General features: G+C 44.1%; 1 protein-coding gene across 3 annotated transcripts in view; it reads left to right on the top strand.

Annotated features, from left to right (window-relative positions):
• The window catches only part of zeb1b (zinc finger E-box binding homeobox 1b), a 37,020-nt gene extending 20,754 nt beyond the window's left edge, over window positions 1-16,266 (top strand). For all 3 annotated transcript variants that reach the window (XM_061265621.1, XM_061265619.1, XM_061265620.1), the window contains exons 2-8: window positions 4,204-4,356; window positions 8,050-8,211; window positions 9,189-9,391; window positions 9,646-9,751; window positions 10,080-11,794; window positions 12,633-12,813; window positions 13,478-16,266. In XM_061265621.1, the coding sequence (XP_061121605.1) occupies window positions 8,112-8,211; window positions 9,189-9,391; window positions 9,646-9,751; window positions 10,080-11,794; window positions 12,633-12,813; window positions 13,478-14,067 (2,895 nt within the window). In that variant the 5' untranslated portion in view covers window positions 4,204-4,356; window positions 8,050-8,111 and the 3' untranslated portion in view covers window positions 14,068-16,266. The remainder of the gene's footprint in view (window positions 1-4,203; window positions 4,357-8,049; window positions 8,212-9,188; window positions 9,392-9,645; window positions 9,752-10,079; window positions 11,795-12,632; window positions 12,814-13,477) is intronic.
• Window positions 16,267-21,505: the final 5,239 nt, after the last annotated feature.

The following is a 21,505-nucleotide window of genomic DNA, read 5'->3' as shown; positions in this document are numbered from 1 at the left end:
GCACATCTTTCACTTTTGACCTGATCATTTTCAAATTTACAACATTATGCAACCGTGTCATTTAAAATGACGTGTCCGGCAAGAAAAACAAAACAAAACAGCCGACTCTGAATATGTGTGTATTTTCCTCTTAATTCCAATTTCACAACCTCAGGTGCATTCAACTCTCAGGTTAAACTCTAATCTGCGTTCAAACCACAGCCTACGTGACGACAGAGTTGACATTCGGGCTCTACTTTGACTTTATTGATAGCCGTGTCCAATGTGGTTTACTTCCAGGTAAGCAAGATTTAATGAGATTTTCCAGTCGGGAAAGTTATTTGGCAGTGTTACCTCCCTCCCGTGTAATTCTCCTTGCTTTGCACTCCCCCACAGTAAACTGTCAGGCCTAATACAGGAAGGAATGTCCAGTCACCTGCTCCTAAAATGCAACAGCCCTGTGCTACACTAACCTAATATAGACCTGCACCGCACAAGCAGGTTGGATAACGTTATTATTGCTCATTGCGTATATTTAAACACACACCTCATCGCACCGCCGCTCAGTCGGAAGGCGTAGTCCGACACAATCTACACGGACACATTTATTCCGAATAAAAAATGCGTCACGTAGACACAGATGGATTGACACTATTTCGGGTTTTTGGATTGAGCATGGCTACAAATGTATTCAACGAGACGGTACCTGCCATCCAAATTATATAGCTGTCATTTGCGCTGAGAATAAAATCACGGAATGTAATGGATGCAAGCGGCTATTTAAATAGTCTGGATACCTTAAGGCAATGCCTCTAATAATATCTTTACAGGGCACCCACTCAGAATGTCAACCTGAGACACAAAATTCAAAAAGGGGAAGGGCGCCACTATACTACTCTCAAGCTTTCATAGTACATTAGACTAAAGCTGCAGCCTGAATGAGGTTTGACAGCAGAGGTGACAGGGACGTTTCATTTCCCCTCCTCGGCATTTGAATGAGGTTTGACAGAGACAAGCTCAAAAACTGTGTTTGTTTGTCGGCCTGGAATTGCAAAGGATTTTACCGACGCTGACAATTTTACAGTCTGCTGTCCAACTGTGTTTTTATTTTTATTTTTAATCACATGCCTTCACCGTTGGCTTACTGGTCGAACATTCTAACACCACAGATAACAGCAGCAGGACTCTCCGCCAAGTTATAAGTAGGAGGTAGCCTCGGTCGGGTTTAGGTGTTTCCTTTGGCCACACAAAAAGTGTCACTTAAATGTTAACCGTTATCATTACTGCAGCTAGTGCAGCAAAGCAATAATATTTAGATTATCCATAAGTAGCACTGAATGTGATGTTTTATTTTTTTTGCTCACTGTGTTTATCATCTTGAGAACTACCATCTCTACCATGAACGCAATTCTATTATAAGGGTGTCGTTTAACTGTTCTGTACTATTCATTTATTGTATGGCTAAGCAAAGAGCCTTTAAAAATATCTCCATATGCAAATGTCATAAAGGGCACAGTTCTTCAGGTTTTGTCTTTTCCTAACAAACACGGACTTCCCTCTGTCATCATCATGCAGATTAGAAGAACAATAGCTCCCATTAACATGAGTCTTGTCATGGAAAGTACTCATCAGACAACAGATGAATGACTACGGAGGCCAATTAACTACTCGGCTAAAACCTTGATCTGCGTCATTAGAAAGACAAGAGCACTCGTCTTAACTCATTAAACCAAGCGCAGCTTAACAGGTTGCTGAATAGTCTTAGGAAAAGTCACCAAGCCAATTGAAGAAGGTGCCAAGACACACCAATGGGAAACAAGAGTATATTTCCCAATAGATCTTGTATCAGCTTATTTTGGAGAAAAACTGATATTCCCAGATAAGCAATTGGCTTGGAGAAAGTCAGAAGGAAAAATAGTTGTGGGGTTGCAAATGGCGGCTGTTATGTTTTCACAACTACGTGTATCGCTCAACTACTTGAAACACATATGGGCCTGCAAATTGGAGGTGCTCTCACTAAAGACTAAGCGTGAAAAGTCCACAATTCTTTGACTTTTGTTATCGACACTCGAGTTGACCTTCCTGACTCTGCGGAGGGGTGGCTGTTGTTTTAACAAAAAGCAGTGGCATTTACCTCAGCGCCGATTGAGGCGCCTCACCTTGAGACGGCATACTTGAGGTTTTGAATGGCACTGCTTTGTTTTACTTTGGTTCACGCTGGTTTTTTTTGTAGTGGTTGGCTTCCCTGAGAAAATAGCATTGCCGAGCTGCAAGGGCAGACTCTGTGACGGCAAGGTCTGTACTTATGAAGAATGCCTGCGGTAGTTGCACCGAGACCTGCCTGCTGGCCCCAACGTGAGCTAGTTGGATACCTTTTCAACTTGTAGATTGTAAATGTGAAACCGTCACGCCTGGTGATGTCATTGGCCGATGTCGGTGTCTAAAACCCAATTTGCTCGCATCGTTATCTGTCCGGAAAAAAAACAAAAATACATTTGAAACGAAGATGCCCGATCCTGCAATTAGGATATTTGTAGTCAGGACATGTTTGGTTGAGGTTATTTAGCTTGTATTGATTGTAGCACATTAGTAAAATCAATGGAATGTTTCAGTGAAGGAGTAATGTGTGATCTATGGCCACAGGTCACGGCTCACGCTTTCAAAGTATTATTTTCGCAGGTGCAAAAGAGATGGAGCTTTTCATGGGAGTTAGTCTGGGCAATGATGGAAATGTTCCATATTGGAAAAGCTCATGGGAATTGCTGGATTGGAATTTATGGAAATGAGTATTTTATGCAATGAGATTACATGTGGCCTTTATGTTCTTTTGTCTTAAGCAGACCTTCATGCAAAATGGAATCGCGTAGGAGTGGTCCTCCTGTTGCATGTTAGCATGCTCTCGCTAATAAAGGCAGCTGTCCAAACGCTCAGCCGCTCGGCCAGAAGGGTCTACTCCGCAGCCTTTGTTGATGCTAGGTGTTACATTGGCTGTCAGAAAACACACTTTGGTTGTAAGACCGCCAACCATTTGGCACAGGAAGATTATCCATCCTAGCCCCCCTTTTCCAACCACGTCGAGGCCCTTCACACTACCCACGAACCTTTATTCTTCTTCATTCCACTTTGTATGGCGCTGCTGTTTTTGCTACCTCCCATCTATGTATTGATTTTCTCTCCACAGCCTTACAGTTGATCATTTTCTCTTGACACCGCTGGCGGAGAGTTGCTTTGTAATTGTGTTCCTGAGTGACGTGCTCCTGGACAGCCTTTAGGAATTTCATATTTTCATGAAATGCCGCTTAACCTTACATCAGTCAGCGAGATGGTAGAAATACAGTATGCGGGATTTTTCAATTTGTTGGGAAACTCTCCCAGTTAGTTAGTTGGAAATGGATTCTGTGGATCTTTTGGGTTTCTCTGAAAAAAAAAACCCCACAGAGTTGCCAAAGCTGGCTCCCCCCAGCTGACTGGCTGAATGAGTAAAGGTTCTTGGGATTGCGTCATGGTAACACAAAGCAGATCATCTTGTGGACTATAAAAGGAGGTTGAGGGATGACAAAGCTCTCCAGATGAACCCCACTCCCTTTTTGTGACCGCAGCACAGCGTAATGACCCCATGAAAATACCACCGCTTCTTCATGCTCCCTCTCCTCCTCACGCACCTTTTAGCTCAACACCCTCTAAACACCTTCAACCTCCTCGCCTCCCCCTCACCCAACCCTGCGTGATTCACTTTTGCATCCCGACCATCTATCTGACTAAAAAAAACAAAACAGTGATGATTAAAACAAGCGTTATTCCCAGCTATATCTCCTCCCAACATTCAAAGTCCCTCCAGAAAGAAGTGGGCGACTACAGGAATGTTCAGGTGGTGCATATTGGCCAAGCGAATGAATCTGGTGTGTGTGTGCGTTGTGTGTCCGACCGAGAGGGATAAAGTAGCTTGGCAGCTAGTTTGAGCGTTGCGCTGACTGAGCCGCTCTCGCTAGAGAATTGATTCGGCCCGTTGAGAGAATGTTCAGCTTTCCTCGGAAGAACACAAGCATGTGAGATAGACCGAGGCGTAGGTGGAACTTACATAAAAGGAAATCCCATATTGTGTATTAAAACACTTTTTTTCCACTGTGCTCATAAGCAAATATGCTGATTTGAGTTGAACCTGTTCATCATCAAATTGAATCGAGCCTGCCATCTAATCAGACTTCCTCCCTTCTGCCGATTTAGTGACCAACTACAATAACGTGGTAGAAGCTGGCACAGACTCGGACGATGAGGACAAGTTGCACATCGTGGAGGAGGAAGGCAGCCTGGCGGACGGGGCGGACTGCGACAGCACCCTACCAGACGACGAGCACCCCAGGGAGCATTGGGATCGAGGTGAGACCAGCTGGATGCTTGTGGGACGCGTTGTCACGCACAGACTGCAACATGTTCCGCCCGACTAAACTCCACCGAAGAAAAACATTTCGGCCTCTTTCGTTTCGTTATCTTACACGGTGATTCTCAAAGCTCCCTCTTGTGGTACGTGAGGGAATTACACAATTCAGTTTTATTTCACTTTTTAGTGAACACTTTAAAAAGTTACGGTGGATATAAAAAGTCTACACACCCTCAATGCCAGGTTAACATTTTTATACCGTTAATCTGACCTACAACTCAACTGCAAAGTTTCAATTTTATCACAGCTAAATCTTTTTCAAGCTTTTCTGCCATGTGAGAATATAATGACTTCATTCACTGGTGTATTTGTGCAACAGTGCAAGGAAACGGGTACTACAAGCACTTGCTTTTCAACTAAGACAGGAAGCGCAATATTCAACAAAGACAATACCTACAGAGAGACCTTCAACTGGACAAAAAAAAAAAAAAAAAGCCGCGCAAGCAAAGAACCACTGGAGAGGTTTACGACACTGGTGGGCATTGTAGTGCCGCCGTGAACTTTTTTTTACCTCGCCTCGCTTGGCATGACGTCAGAAGCGGGGCCACATCCACAGGAAGGACAGATGTCAGACAATACAACGTTATACTCCGAACTCAACCAATTGCCATTTGCTTGTGTTCAGCTATAAACGCACACACAGTATTACGGGCTAATCCCAAGTCTATGACGTCATTCCTCTTCGTAGCTCTCCAGCTGTATCTCCTTGTGTAAAAGGTTGGAGGAGGAATAGTGTCATTGGTTTGGCCTGGAACGGTGAACATTAAACATTTTGAAAAGCATGAGTTACAGTGACACAGCTCAGCACGCTGGCTCGGCGCCACACTTAGCCTCGTGCAAATGTTCATTTTGCCTCCCTCGTGGTGTGCACATTTGCACACGTCCAATGTTTTCACTCTGTTGCCTCCGTTTTGCTGCATCTTATGAACCTCGGGAAAAGCTGCAACCCTTCGAACGAGAAGGTTCCACTCCCGAGATTCCTGCCTTGAAACGTGAGCGCCACCCACTAATCTTTTTCTCAGCGTAGCCCAAGTTTGTTTCAAATGAAAGCCACGACACCCCTTCTCTCGGGATTGTCGCGCTCCATAGTTGTTTTTTTTACCTCTCTTCCCCTCCTTCTCTCTTTACACCCTTCTTCTCCCTAGCTGTTTCTCATATTCTGATTCATTCCTCTTGATTATATGGTATCATGGGCGCCTTGCTCGCTGTCATTACTCATTCCCTCCTAAGTGATTACGCTTTGGTGGGGCGGCCCAGTGTGGACATACTAAAATGTAGCCCAAGATCAGGCTGAGTAATTCAGGAGAGGAAAATGTAGCGCGTATTGGCCAGGGAGGACCCTCCTTTTATTTTCGATGACTTGTAGAGCTGATTACATCTCACAGAACGAGCAGGGTGGAGTCGGAGAGCTTTGATATCATGAGGCACTTATCCACTTTGAGTGTGCGAAGACTCAGAGCCCAAAGGCCTTGAAAAAAAAAAAAAACATCAGCTGCTTAATGTGGGAAAACTCATTGCAAAAATCGTATTAGTCTTTTTGCACCAATGTTTATACTACCTAAGTACAGAGTGTGAGTACTAGCACCTCTAGCTATTAGCACAACACAGCGTTAATCGTCACTCCCGTGTTTGCATGACATGCATTGATGACAAGCGATGTAGTTGTTTTTAAATCCACTCTTGGGCAGCGGGGACTCAACAGGGGGAAAAAAAAAAAACGACATTCCTCTGCGCATTACGTCATGATGTGGTGCAAAAAGCGAGCCACCCATCTGCATAGGAAGGGAATCGTCTCATGCGAGTTGAAAAGATAGTTTTGCATAGACAGAACAATAGTTGGACTCAACCCAAGCCACAGATAAGCCAGTGTGTTCTTGTTTTGGGAACATCTCCTATTTTTGACTTTTGCAGTCTTGCAAATGATAGTGGAGGATCAGAACTGTTGCTCGGACCTCCTTATCACGTATACGGAATGGAACACATACGATCATATTACACAAACGGAGAGTTTTTTTAAAGATGCACTTTGACTTTACATTTTTGCAACATTCTCTTTTTTTTTTTTCTCCAGCGCAGCAGTACATTCACATGCCTGCGTCAGCACATAAACGGCCCGTGTGATGTTTCATGTCAGGGGAGGTAGCCTTGATAACACGCTTCAACCCCCTGGCCTCACTCGGCGCTTAACAAAGCAACGAGAGCGACACACAAGGAGTAAAAACAAGAGCTTGTCGCACCTTTTTCCACAGACCCCCAACTGGGACCGCACTTCACACTCAAGCGCAACATTTTGGAGCCTGGAGGTGTGTTTGTGTTTGGTACAGCAACATCAGCACTTACCCGTGTTGCCCTTTGTTTACTAAAAAAAGTAACGTTTGGCTTAGTCCAAGTTTCATGACTGACATCTGTTATAGTCAAAACACGTCAGCTTATTGTGTCAGTGTGATGTCGTCCACATCTTGATAATCGACCCCCTCCTTGGTTTTGCTAAAGAGGGAATAAAAACAAAAATCACACTGACCCAGGTTGGATGAGTAGCTGCGATATTCTTCTGGTCCAAGAATCGTCAGATACTCTGGGCAATGTCCGGGTTTGAAATTTTCTATCAGCAGTCCTGGAAATTTCTTGACCCACTTTGTGCATCCAACTAAAATGCAAAGAAAAAAAATAACAACATGAATTTTAAATGCAAAAGATTCATCGATCAAAATGTATCAAATTGATCATACAGCCATAATAGAATTGCCCAAACGTGTTGCTGTTCTTTTGTTAAGGTCATGGGAGAAAAACATAGTGGGGTGAGCAGCACCTTGTGTTCCTGACACTCCACTGTGGGAAATGAAATCTGCAATTCTCAGCTGTTACATATCTGTCTGCCCTTATGTTCGACGTCTTTCTCCGGATTGTGGCTCGGAGGGTTCATTACGACCTCGTCCAACGCTCCTAATAACCATAGCAACGAAATGACTAGGCTCGTATTGTTTCGCGCCTTTGTTACGACGCAACAGAGGAAGCTCTCGAAGGTGACGAATATTCGCCGTGTTGTCGGCGCAACACTTGTTACTGAGGAGAACGCACAGCTGGCCTTGTCCGTCAACACACACGGCCCGCTTAACACAATACTCAAATAAAAGTCAATTGTGCCGCAATAAATTGAACAATTTCACTTTTCTGAAAATGAATTCTTCAGTCGAGGTGCAATTATCTATGCCAGCTATGTAAAATATAAGTTGTCTTAATAAAGCATCGGTGACCATAGTAAAATAGATTTGTATTTCCTGAAATGCTAATCACAGCAGTGAGTTTCTGCTCTCATGTGATGTGCATACAATTTAATTTATACACCCAAGGTCGTAAATATTCTCCATCCCGCAGTCAGCAAGGATCTTTAAGTGTGAATACTGATTTGCCATTCAGTTCTTTGAAAGAGCATGATGGTCACACTTGGTATTATCCCTTAAAGGCCAATGTAGTTGCTTCGATCTTGTACAAATAAAAGCCTTCATTGTATTTGATTCTGTGCGGATCAGTACACCAGCTTCACCTTCAATAAAACCCTGAGTTTGCTAATCACATTTCATAAACGCACCTCGTGTACATTCTTAACTAAAGTGCTTTCTGTGTCTTCTCAGTGAAAGAAGACTGCGCTTCAGACGGGGAGGACGACGTGAGCACAGACGCCTTGGTGGAGGAGATGCTTCAACAAGGGGATACGGCCGTCATTTACCCAGAAGCCCCGGAGGAGGAGACGCAACGCCACGGCACCCCTGACGCCAGCATTCACGATGAAAACGGTACGGGATCGTCAATCGAAATTTCCAAATTGTACCTAAAGCGTCAGCATTGATTAACCGCTATTTTTATTCCGCTACCTGGTTGCATCACCCCTCGAGGGCTAACTCCTCTCATTAGCAACACTTTGCAAGATAATTAGCCACACCACACTGCTCTTTGTAAAAACACCACACAAGTGCCTTTTGTTGCCTCGGGCCATGTGGCTTTTACCTGCTGCAACAGGAGGGATGGGGGGGGGGGGGGCAGAGAAACAGCAACACCTGAACAAATCTGTCCCATCTGTGAGAGTTCTGACTCATGGCTACCTGTGCGATAAGGTGTGTGTGTTTCCATCCAAAGGGCCCTCACCTGTGCCGCAGGAGAACTTAATACATCACCTGTTAACACAGTAATGTTTCACCCGTGTGGGAGCTGGACTACTACGAGATTCAGTCCGGACTTTTCAAAAGGGCTCGTTCTACAAATAGTTTGGTGGCGGGAAGCACATACTTTGTCTGTACTTCTTTTTTTTTTTTAACCTCCTTGGGTGACCACAAGATGTAAAAAAAGACACAGACAGAGGAAACCACCACGACTGTTAAATTCTCTGTCTTATCTAAAAATAAAATTTGTTTAGTTATCATTATAGACATTTTTTTCCCCCATTTGAGTTCTACATGAGTTTAATAATTCTACTTTTACCCCAACACACACACACAAGTATCATTACTTTGGAATGTGAGTACTTTGCCACCTCTGTAAATCACCAAGGATTCCGATGAGTGCAATTTGGGAGACCAAAAGCCAAAATGGCATCCCGGTGTTATGTTGTTTTTGTTGTTGTCTCACTAATAAACATGGAGCCATTTGGTTACCTATTTGGTGTTTACCTGTGAGGGGGCGGGAGGGGGGACTAGAAAGTAAAACTGCTGTGATTTGCTTGTAAGCTTCCCTCTACCTATTTTTATTTGATTCTTTTTTCTTTAATCCCATTCAGGAACTCCTGATTCCTTCTCTCAGCTGCTCACCTGCCCCTATTGTTCACGGGGCTACAAGCGTTACAGCTCCCTGAAGGAGCACATCAAGTATCGTCACGAGAAGACCGAGGAATGCTTCAGCTGCCCCGAGTGCAGCTACACTTTTGCACATCGCGCACAACTGGAGAGACACATGACGGCCCACAAGCCAGGAAGGGATCAGGTAAAAACAGAAGAAATAAATATTTAGGTATACGCCACACTGTGATGTAATCGTCATGTCCTTTGACAGTCATTTTAAAATGACGCAATACACGCAAACACAGCGCCACGTCTTTTTCCAAAACACGGCGCTCAAACATGAACTTTTGTCCCCGATTGATTGATGACATGGTGTGTCACGAATTAGTAGCGGTTCAAAGGTTATGTTGTCATTGTGTATCTCACTGATTGACCCCTCTCTGCCCGGCTCAACAGAGACACATCACACAGTCGGGAGGCAATCGCAAATTCAAGTGCACTGAATGTGGCAAAGCGTTTAAGTATAAGCACCATCTCAAGGAGCACCTACGCATTCACAGTGGTGAGTGGCCGATCCTTCGTCACCATGGAAGTAGAGAGTGTTTGTGTGTGTGTGTGTTTTAGCCACTTCTCTATAATTAGCCGTCATGTTTCCGCCTAATGTGTACGCCTCGTTAATGTGCTATAACTGTTTCTTTAGGCATTACGACCGAGCAATTAAAAAAGGGCATTTCCCAACTGTGTCATTACATCAGCATTCCGACATCAGTGAAGTGCATGAGAGATTTTTTCTTTTCCATCTCGCTTCTATAGCCTGCTCTGCTCATTTAGCATCATTAACTAATGGATACGCATCCTTCTCACTCGTTTATTTGCTTTCTACCGTGCAGGCGAAAAACCCTACGAGTGTTCCAACTGCAAGAAGCGCTTCTCTCATTCGGGCTCGTACAGCTCGCACATCAGCAGCAAAAAGTGCATCAGCCTCATCTCGGTCAACGGCAGACAGCGACTGGGCAACAATAAAAACCAGACCCAGGTTCAAACTCCCATCCTTCCCACGTCACCCTCTGTCCTCCGCACGCAAATACGAGAAAAGCTGGAGCACAGTAAGCCACTGCAGGAACAGCTGCCCCTGAACCAGATCAAAAGCGAGCCTATGGACTATGAATACAAACCCACGGTGATGACCTCGATGGCTGGTGTGAACGGCGGAGTTTACAGCGGAGGGGCTGCGGCTCCTCTGCAGGGCACAGTGCAAGCTGTCGTCTTGCCCACTGTGGGATTGGTGTCGCCCATCAGCATCAACATAGCCGACCTGCAGAACGCTCTGAAAGTGGCCGTGGACGGGAACGTCATCCGCCAAGTCCTGGAAAGCAACGCCAAAGGCCAGGGTCAGGCCAGCTTGGGGCTAACCACTGGAACGCTCCACCCCTCCCAACAGCAGCTCATCTCAGCCATCAGTTTGCCAATCGTCGGTCAGGATGGAAATGCAAAAATCATTATTAACTACAATTTAGACCCAAGCCAGGGCCAGCTCACGGCGCAAAACCTTAAGAAGGAGCATGAGCCCTTCTCCACTGCTCAGGCAAGCACAGAGTCTTTCAAGTGTCAGAAACTCCCCGAAGACCTGACTATCAGGAGCACGAGGACCACTGATCCAAAAGAAGAGGATAAAACCACTAAAACTTGTCTCCTGTGTGATAATTGTCCCGCTGGACTGGAAGGTCTTCATGCCCTCAAACACTGCAAGAAAGAAAGTCTCAGACTCAATGGAGAGTCCGCTGTTGCTGCCCTGCTTTCAGAGGGAGGACTTTCCAACCAGCCCCAAAACCTCTTGTCCCTGCTCAAGGCCTACTTTGCCTTAAACGCAGAGCCCACCAAGGACGAGCTGGCCAAGATCTCCGATTCAGTCAGCCTACCACTTCACGTTGTGAAAAAGTGGTTTGACAAAATGCAGGAGGGTCAAATCTCCCTCGGTGCCCCAACACCACCTTCGGAGGAAGAGGACGCCTGCGATAGTAACAACGTGGTCTCTCTGATCCAGGGGAAGGCCTCCATGAGTCCTTCTCTGACCCAGGACAGTCCAACAGAAGCTACCCCGGCGGAGATCAACGGCACCCACAGCTCTCCGGCCTCTCCTTTACCACTAAACCTGAGGGGGGATGGTCTCCTTCAAGACCGGCCCACTCATAGCACTGATGCACCACTAGACCTGTCCCTGCCAAAGCCCGACAAAGAGGAAACTGAAGCTGTGCTTGCCAAAACCCGCAATCACCCCTCGCCTTCCTCCGTCCGTACCAACCTGGACGAACCTTTGAACTTAACTTGCACAAAGAAAGATGCGTCGCCACTCTCATGCCTGGGCTCCAGCCCTGTCGCGCTGTACGCCAGCCCGCCAAGTGCCAAACCTCTCAATATCGTGACCACTCAACTCCCCACGCTGGTGGCCATTGACGACCACGGTCGTATGCAATGTCTAAGGGCGCTTAGCACCAACAACAAGCAGACTATCCTGATCCCTCAGCTGGCTTATACTTACACCACTACGGCTAACAGCCCGGCTGGAACGGAGACCCAGGAGACCATCCACCTCAATGGGATTAAGGTTTGTATTATTCCGTTCCAATACTTGGGAAGGTTCTCTGCTGGACACCCAACCAACCTTGTCTTACATATCGTACCGTAGTACTAGTGGGTTTTCTAAAGGTGGTTCGGTTCTACGGAAAAGTGGTTCAATTTAATTGGGATGAATCACTTCCAGTTTTCGACCCTCATCTCTTTGTCAAATATAAATACAAATATTGGTAATGGCTATTCATTGCGCAGGCCAGCAGTAATGGATGGAGATCTGTGTGGGTGTTTGAATGATCTTCCGGTTCGTCACCCAAAGGACACAAGGATGTACTTTACCGTTGAGTCCCTTATTGATCTGCTGGAATCTTTTTAAACGCAGCGCCTCTGCCTTTCACATTGATTTATTGTTGTTGCGTTATACGTCGGTGTTAAGTGGATTGGCGTAGGACTGCCTTGTAAAAAGAAACTTGTGTGCGTATTGGTTTCTTAATCACGACTCATCGTCTTTCCCAGCACCACTGGGTGGCTTTTACAGGCTCGTAAGTAAACGGAGAAGTTATTTTCTTCTTGACACTCTAAAGTTACGTGGAATGGTTTTATCAATTTTGTAGAAATGCCAGGAGGGGGGCGGGGGATTCAGGAGGAAAGGCTCACTACATCTCGGATTGGAATTGTCGAGTTTCGTGAAGCCTTCGTTGGAATGTCACTGGCCTGCAGATGACTATTTGTGGTCGTGGCATATTTGATGTTTGACTCAGCACTTTCCTTCACTCGAGACACGCTGCGTTGTATTTTCTGAGTCACTCATTGTTTTTTTTCCACCTTGACTCCATCAGCATTAGTAATCATGTCTCCTGTTCCGCAACCAGGAAGAGAAGCAGGACACGAGCTCGGAGGGCATGTCCGCTATGGAGGAACACAACGACTCGGACTCGGGCCCTCTGCGCAAGAAGATGAAGAAGACGGACAGCGGCATGTACGCCTGTGACCTGTGTGACAAGATCTTCCAGAAAAGCAGCTCGCTGCTCAGACACAAATATGAGCACACAGGTAATAAATACCAATTGTTTCATTTCCTGGCCAACAAAAACAAATCTGGAGCTAGGAACATTGAGTCAGGGTGCAAGCGAAGGGGGATTTTTCAGTCCAAGGGTGGACACCTCCTTTCCAGCAGGTATTACTCAACATGGTCTGAGAAGGTCTTTCCGCCAACTCCCCAACCTCTGCCAGCTTTAAAAAAAAAAGCAAAAATGATGTAAGTTGTAACAGGCGAGCTCTGGTAGTGATTTGGATCGCTGTGAGCCAAGTGCAGGTCAACCCGCTATTTACCATTTTCCCCCCGTTTAATTCCTGGATACCTGGCCAGCAACTGATGTTTTCATCTCAGTTCAGTTTAGGTGAGAGCAGCCCTTCCGTGTCCTGGATTAAGTTCCCTCAAAGGCTCGTTTTGTATTTTCATAATATGTTCCTCCCATTATTGTTTTTTTTTTTTTTTTACTCAACCGTACGTATATTTTTTTTCTTCCAAATAAATTAGAATCACAGCAGGGGGGCGGACCGCTCATTAAAATCGCTCAATCAAATGCGAGGCAATACAAGCGCTGAAGCAAAAAATTGCTCAGATTATTTTTCTTAAACCTTAAGTATACAAGTGTGACTACTTTTGTCTCCACTGGAAGCGACTGTTGAAATGTTGCCCCTTTTTTCTTTTCAGGGAAACGACCACACGAGTGCAGCATTTGCACCAAGGCTTTCAAACACAAACACCACTTAATCGAACACATGCGCCTCCACTCGGGGGAGAAACCCTACCAGTGCGACAAGTGCGGCAAACGCTTCTCCCACTCGGGCTCGTACTCCCAGCACATGAACCATCGCTACTCCTACTGCAAGAAGGAGTCTCAAAGTCAAGGCGGAGGAGGCAGGGACAGCCCGGAGGAGGACGCCCTGAGCCGGGTGCGGGGTTCGCACCTCGCTCCCTTCCAGATGGACCTGGACGAGCGAGGGAGCAGCACCAGAGAGGACGAGGAAAGCGAAGAGTTTGAGGAGGAGGAGGAGGAAGGCGCCGTGGACATGGATGACATCCAGGTGGTGCAGATAGGGGACGAAGGCGGGGACGAGGACAACAACGAAGCGGAGGAGAAGGCGGCCGGGATGGAGGAGGAAGCCGACACGAGACAAGACGAGGAAGAAAAGGCCGTGGATGGAGAGCAAGGCGTGACACGGGAGCGAGATGAAGAGGAGGTCGTGGGAGATGCGGCTTGTGAAGAAGATGAAAGCCAAGAGAAAGGAGATAGTGACTAAAAGACCAGAGGAGCAGCTCCTGCTCAATCGTGACAGCTCGCTTCAGTTCACTACTGTGTAGAAATCCAGGTGTGCCTGAAAATTCAAAATAATTAAAAAAAAAAGAAATACTAGTGACTTTTCCACAGGACGAAAACGATTTCTCAAATCCATTTGTAAAGAGAAAAATATGAATGCAAATTTTACTAAAGGAAGGAAATGCATTATACAGACTTTGGAAGCTAGAGCCGACAAGTTTTAGATAATGTTTTATTACTAAAACACCTTGGTTCATTTTTTTTTGTCAGTGTTACTAATTTTGCCACTCATATGTTAACCCTTAAATGCTGTACAGTTGGGAGATATTTCTATACCTTTGTATTGCCAATGAACATAAAAGAAAGTCAGTATTTTATTAAGTTGGAAGGAAAATCCTGTGCACTACAAGTTGCTTGGTTTACGTGAGGATCGAGCAGTTCAATTGTGTTTTCTACCCTTCAGTATTAGCGCACTAGAGATGCCGCCGCAACGACGTCACGCTTATTTTGGGTTGTGCTGTTACTCGGATCAAATTGTGAGCCTTAAGAATAAAAATTTAAATCGGCGGAAGGACGGGTCTTTATAGCCATCTAGATTTTTCCGGTCATTTTCTTTTTTTTTTCTATACCAATCATTGACATTTTGGGGGCAAAAAAAAGCTGATTCACTTTATTAAATTTATGCACAGTTTAAATCCATAAAAATAGAACCAGGACACAATTGGAATTTGTCACGTATTAGCATAAATGAGTTAAATTAAGTCATAATACTGTTTTTATTTTCTCAGTATCATAAACCTGCCAATGTGGAGCAATTTGTTTTTGACCAGTTAATCATTGGAACAAATACGCATGTTTTTGAAATACCAACGTATGCCTGTCAAAAATGTTTACTCAACATTGGCAGGTTCACGACAAAATTAAAAAATAAAGCGGTACGCATCCAAAACATACAAATGGTTCATTTTTTTTTTTTTTCTGGTATTAAAATGTTTTTTTTTCTAGTGCGGTGAGGCATAGAGTGAATGGCATTTTCCCAAAATGTCAAACATATAAATGGTTAGAAGCTAACAAAAAAAAAAAAAAAACCACAATGTATTTTTTTTCTACACACACACACGCATACACACCACCACCACACTTTCTGAGCCTTATGCAAAAATCAAACAAGAAAAAGAGAAAGATGCATATTAAAAGTGCCATTATTGTATGGAAGCTTAGCAGCTAATATCAGGTATTAGCAGGTCCCAGATCCGCCAGACTTCTACATTGTTACATAATACAACTGTTGCATCATTTTGAAAGCGTATTTGTAGTTGGAAGCAAGAATTAGCACACAACTTGTAATTGTTTTAATTGTGTGCAGCCTTCTTTAAGCTTGTTCAATGCACTTGTTTAACACAAAATGTCTCTTCAGGTAATGTAGGCAAATTCCAGGAGTTTTATTCAACAACATGTCAGTATTATTTTTGGCCTGCTTTTTTTTTTTTTGTTGTTCTTCCAATTCCTGTGTTTGTACTGTATGTTCAGCAGTTGCAGTATTATTGCCCCTTCCCCAAAAAGAGATGGGTTCGTCTGTTTAGTCATAGAGAACTTTTATATTTATGTGTCTTATTTTTTTATATTTCTTTATGGTTTATTTATTACACTATGTAGTGTACAATACTGTAGTTTGTATTAATACGATAATATATTTTAGTAAGGATTTAAAAAAAAAAAAAAAGGCAACATAACTACAAGCCCTGAAACAAATGAGACTCCGGCATACTGAAGTATGGTTTTTGTTTTTTTCTCCAACAAATAACCCCTCCAAGCCTGAATAATTGGAACCTGTGACCTCTTTGCATCCATGCTCATGTTACTTTAGTTTTCCTTACTTTATATGAAGCTACTGAACTTTTTTTTGAACAAATAATTGTATGTCTAATAGCATGAGTGTGCTGTTGTATTGAAGGATGAACCGTAACCACCTAAGCTGTCCTATTTGCCAAGCCAAAATAATATTCTTCCTATGCTTTTCTTTTTGTGCCAACATGTTACTTTCCATGTCATTGTCAAGACCATGCCACTTTTATAACCCCCCCCTCTTTAACGCCTCATCTTTTTTTTTTATTGTGATTGTTTTTCTTCCTTTTTCTTTTTTATGACTTCCCATCTCACAATAAAATACACCAAATACAAATGTGTGTGTTTGTGATGCTATCATCATTATCATATGCTATATTTCAATATGTATTCTCTGATTATAATGATAGCTCAAACAATAAGATAATTAACTATTTTGGACCACGAAAAATCCACGGTTGCCGTGGCGATAAAAACCACCACTGTACCAGCCGGATTATTTTGATGTTTTTTTCAAAATACGACAACATAGTGTAGCTTTAAATCCTCGCAGTGATCGGTTGGTAGCATTCCAATCAGTGCAGTCTGCTAGTTAGCAGCCCCGCCCTCCTCAAGGTCAAACCTATTGATCCAGGTTAGGTTTCCTCTGGGGTCAACCCCCCCCCCCCCACCCCATTCCCCCAGCATGAATTAATAATGCAATGGACAATAAGAAATCCATAGTCCTTTGAGGAGTTGAAAATGATACAACAGTTGGTGGTCATATTTGATAGGTGGTCTCGCACTTTTAACGTGATATTTTTAAGGGTGGGTGTCGGATTTATTGCCGGGATTTGAAACAACTACCACACATGGAGCAATATCAGCATTCAATAAAAATCAGGCGGATATTTTCTCTGCTCATTTGGAACGTTGGCCATCAGTTGGAGAATTTCCAAGGCTCTGTGACAATCCGACCTGTTGAGATACGAGTCTGGGGGCGGGAAGGCATCGACTCGGTGATAGAATGATCTGTCAGAGGTTTGATCCCCGCCCATCATCATGCCCAGTGGCTCCCTTGAGACTCGGCTACGGGAATAGAGGAAAAGTGGAGAGATAATGCTTCGGAGGGCAGCTTGCGGCATAACATTACTACGTCAAACTGTCAAACAGCATCTTGTAATTGTACCTATTACCAACATCTTGTAACAATGGTCACAAAACGTCATTCTAAGCTCCGGAAAGGTCAACGAGTGTGTGTGGCCTGCAGCTGCATGCACGGAAAGTGCGTGCGTTTGTGCGTTAACAGGCTTTCGCTGGGGTCCAAGACTCCAAAGTAGAGATATTGCCGCATGTTCTGCTGCTCTCAGCATTTCAAAGGAAAATTGAAAAGCTATAACTGCTAAGAGGATATGGAGCACGCTTGCCAATAATGGCGCAAAGGCCTGATGAAGTATGGCCGCTGCCGGGACTCTGACGTGCCGCCGAGCCCGAGGGACTGAGACTCCCTGGGGAAATTTAGAGAAAAGCCAAGAGGAAGAAAAAAGGCGGCGGAGGAGGAGCCCACGTTGAGGAAATAGCAGTCACTTGCGGTCAGGTTTATTTACTTGAGCGTCCAATACCGGGAGACTCGCAGTGACGTCTCAAGTGAAGGTAATAAAGCAATTCACCGGATAAATTGTCGCCATTTTTTTAACAGAATACAATTGGATGCACTATAAAGTCAAGATGTTCAAACTATACATTTGAACAAATATTCTCTCATTTGGATTCAGCAACGTTGAGAAACACTTGAGAGCAAAAGTCAGCCTAATATCGACCGCTCCGATTAATCGTCAATATACGTTCGCAATATGTGAGCATGTAGACTCGGAGTGCAGGGTCACCACATCCTTGTGTGTAGCTAAGGGTTGATTGGATTGTCATTGCGCTGTATTTAGCGCATACGCCTAAACATCAGCGGAGAGTAAGCCCGGCCATATGAAACCGATCGTTAAAGCCAGGAGATCTACTGAGGTTTCAGGTGACGTTCTTGCTATGCTGTCATCAAGCACTATCCTGGTCAACATTTGCACCCGGTTACCTTCTTACTTCTATTCAGTATTATTGCAGATTTGGAGACAAATAAAGGTTTTGCTCAAAACACTGATCACAAACTAATGAACCAACACACGTGGTTTCAGGCAATGTCCTGGTCTGGCGTTACCATGTGACCAAAATCTTTAAAGTCCATGTGCAGCATGCATGCATGTGCCACGCATTCTCTAAATGACCTTGTGTCAATATGTTTTTATCTTTAAAAGTTCTAATAAATGTTCTAATAAAAGATGAAATAAAATTCTAATAAATAAATACACTGACAGCATTAGAATTTTGATATGACTAATAAATTGTGTATGCGCACACCTACACGTTTTTTCGTGTTTGCAAGTACCACCTACGCATTTTGCAAGCGTGATCGTGTTTTGGCCTTGTGTCATGGCCGTAGTTAGCGATCCGTTAGAACACCTCAGAACTTGACAGATGTCCCTCAAAAAAAATAAATAATAATAATAACCTCAAGAAACAATAACAATTTAAGTGGACACACAATGCAGAGTTGTTAGTTTAATTTAATTTAATATAATACCAAACAGTTTTTTTATTTCTATTTTAGACTTTAAGTTTATTCTTTTAAGGTGAAACAACTACATACAATTGAAGTTAAAATAATTACTATATGTTATTGCTTTAATGTTGAAGCTGTTTTTATTTCAGGGCGAGGTCCAGGTTTAACTTTCACTACTTCCTCCCCTCGTTACCACACTGCGACTCAAGTAATGCAAGAAAAACATTAACGTGACCGCTAATACATCGCAAGCCCTGCTTTGGGCTCACGTGGTCTGCATGTGTGTGTGTGTGTGTGTGTGTTTGCAGGTAGAGCCAGCTCGGCCTCCCACACTGCCTGGGACAACTTGGAGCAGCTCTCAGTCCTGACTGGAATAACAAGGAGCTGAAAAGAATTCAATTAAATAGTCCGCTCCTTGAAAAGCTACCGCCCACCTGCTTGCACACACAAGCACGCACACACACATGCACACCTCCTCCCTCCTCTTCCCCACGACCTGCTTTGGTCCTCCCACACACGTACGTACACACTAGTAAACATGCACACGCAACACACACGTGATAATTTCACCTCTCTTCTACGTCCTTCAATATGTGTGTGTGCGTGTTCTAAGTAATCCCATTGTCCCATCATCTCCCCCCGTCGTCCTCTCATGTATCATCTCAAAAGCTGACACCTGATTGGTTGCTGGAGGTCAAGGGATAAACCCATAAAAATGTCTCTTTGCACTCCTTTAAATGTTCACCTTTTTGTCCTTAAGATGTCTGATTTCTACAGGAATGTTTTTTTTTTCTGTTTCATTTAATGAATGATGAGTTCATTCGTGAAACCTTTTCACTTTTATTGTCATTTTTGTCATGTAAAGCAAGGACGAGGCCTATAAATAGAATGTCGCTCGATTGGGTGTCAACCTTCACCGACAAACTGAAAGTGACCAGTATAGTGTTTAAATATAGGTGACTAATAAGTGTACGAAAGTCAAACATTACACAATATTTGGTTGTGGAGGAGAGTTCACGCAGTGGGGCCGTCCGTCCCTGACGATGTGAAGTGTGTGGACCAACACGAGATGAGACAAGTCATGCAGCAAATCTCCAGATGTGATTCAAGCTTCTGAGTCACTCAGCAGATTTTTAGTCTGCTCGGGTTCAGGTTACCTCATCCACCTTTTCTAATCATTAGAACATGTCCACTTGCATTGATACACACACACCACTTGGCATAAAAATAAAAAAGTTTTATAATCATCACATGCTCCTAAATGTGCCATAACGGGAACGCAGCATTTGTTTGGTCTTATCCGTCTTTGCAATGAGACCAAACTCTTCAAAAGAAGAAAACTAACTTCTCAGTGGGTTGGTTGTACATCAAAACAAATATTTCCAAAGCAAATTGGCTTGGCAGTGTGTTTTATTAGCCTCAGGTGTTCTTCCGTCTAATCTTGGACAAGTTATTTTACAAATGGTGGGATTTTCAGTGACACACAACATGATGAAAAGTCTTAAATCTGAAATGAAGTCATCATCAATTAGCTCCAGGGATGCCAAAATCAACTTGTCGCACTTCTTCTCCTGACAGTGTGGTAAAACATTTGGACTGCTTGTTTTCATTTGTCAAAGTGAACGCCCCCGAGGATGGACTATTCAGAGTTGTGCAGGAGTACGTCTCAAAAGTCATACAAAAACATCTCCAAACATGCAGGTTTGCAAACATACGGCCCGGGGGCCAGATCAGAATCAGTTGACTTGCATCTTGGGCCGAAAAAGTTTGTAGAAATTTGTTGAACCCGTTTTTGTTCTTTTCCAAAATTGTTCAACAGAAGAAAACCTGTTTTCAAATCCAAACAATTTAGAGGTCAACCAGACACAAATGAGGTTCCACTAAGAGTTCTTTTAGTGTCTCCAACTGTGCTTTCTCAGCACATCTAATAAAACTGAAATTAGAGTTCATTTCTGTCATTGTCGTATAACTCACAGGCACTTTCATTTGTGCTTCTTATCGCAACCTTTCAAATGAACTTAAAATGAAGCTGCGGGCCAGAAGAAATGAAGAAAAAAAGGGGCGGAGGGAATTAAAGATGATGATGTGGGTGTGTTGGATCCTAATCAGAGCAAGCAGCTTCCATTCGTCCCTTCCTTCTCCATCTGTCCCCGTTTCCTCCAGCTCTTTTTATTAACACACCATAGGGCTCCCCCCATTAGCACCACTGACCTTTTGATCCCAGCCAGCCCCTTCCTCCCCCTCCGGTCCTGCGTTGGGGCTCACAGAGCTGCGAGTGTCTCCTACGTGGCCGGCGGTCTGCGCCCTCTGGGCTGTGTCATGCCTTCTGCTGCCCTTTGTCATCATTCAACTGAGAGGAACTAAGAAGCCAATGTTGAATAAAGAAGACACAATTAAATAAGGTGTGATTTGGGAACAGGGAGGGGGGCGGGGATAAAATTGAAAATATTATTAGGAAACCAACCCACCTTTTAGTTTCTCATCTAGCACAGGGAGGAGAACAGGTTGCAGGCCCATCTTTCCGTGCCAGATGGTTCCACATTGACAAATCAATTAGGCTCCACCTCATCATCAAGGGGGACCAGGGGGGCTGCGAACGCTAGCCGCCCCCACCACCCTGGGGTCTACTCGGTCAACCACTCCTCCGCCTCTCTTCGCCTTAATCGCCACCCCCTCCTTCTGCATCGCACAAAGCTTAGCCTGGGCGACAGGGGTGAGGTGGCATGAAAAAAAAAAAAAAAGAAGGCAAAGAACAAAGAAATTGGCAACACATGAATCACCTGGGTGACTTCCATGCTAATGCACCAGTGGAGAGGAAAGGTGGCAAAGAAAATTATGTTTTTGAAATACATTTGCCAAGAAGTATAACGTGTTGTGCTCTTGAGTGGAGGTGGAAGACGGAGGTAGGAGGATGCAAGGGGAGGATAATCCGAAGAAAAATAAGCAGCCTGGCCTAAGTTATGATGGAAGTGACTGTATGCTCTTTACT

This window comes from Syngnathus typhle, linkage group LG19, assembly GCF_033458585.1.
Source record: "Syngnathus typhle isolate RoL2023-S1 ecotype Sweden linkage group LG19, RoL_Styp_1.0, whole genome shotgun sequence".
NCBI classification, from domain to species: Eukaryota; Metazoa; Chordata; class Actinopteri; order Syngnathiformes; family Syngnathidae; genus Syngnathus; species Syngnathus typhle.
This window is presented reverse-complemented; position numbering and strand designations above follow the sequence as displayed.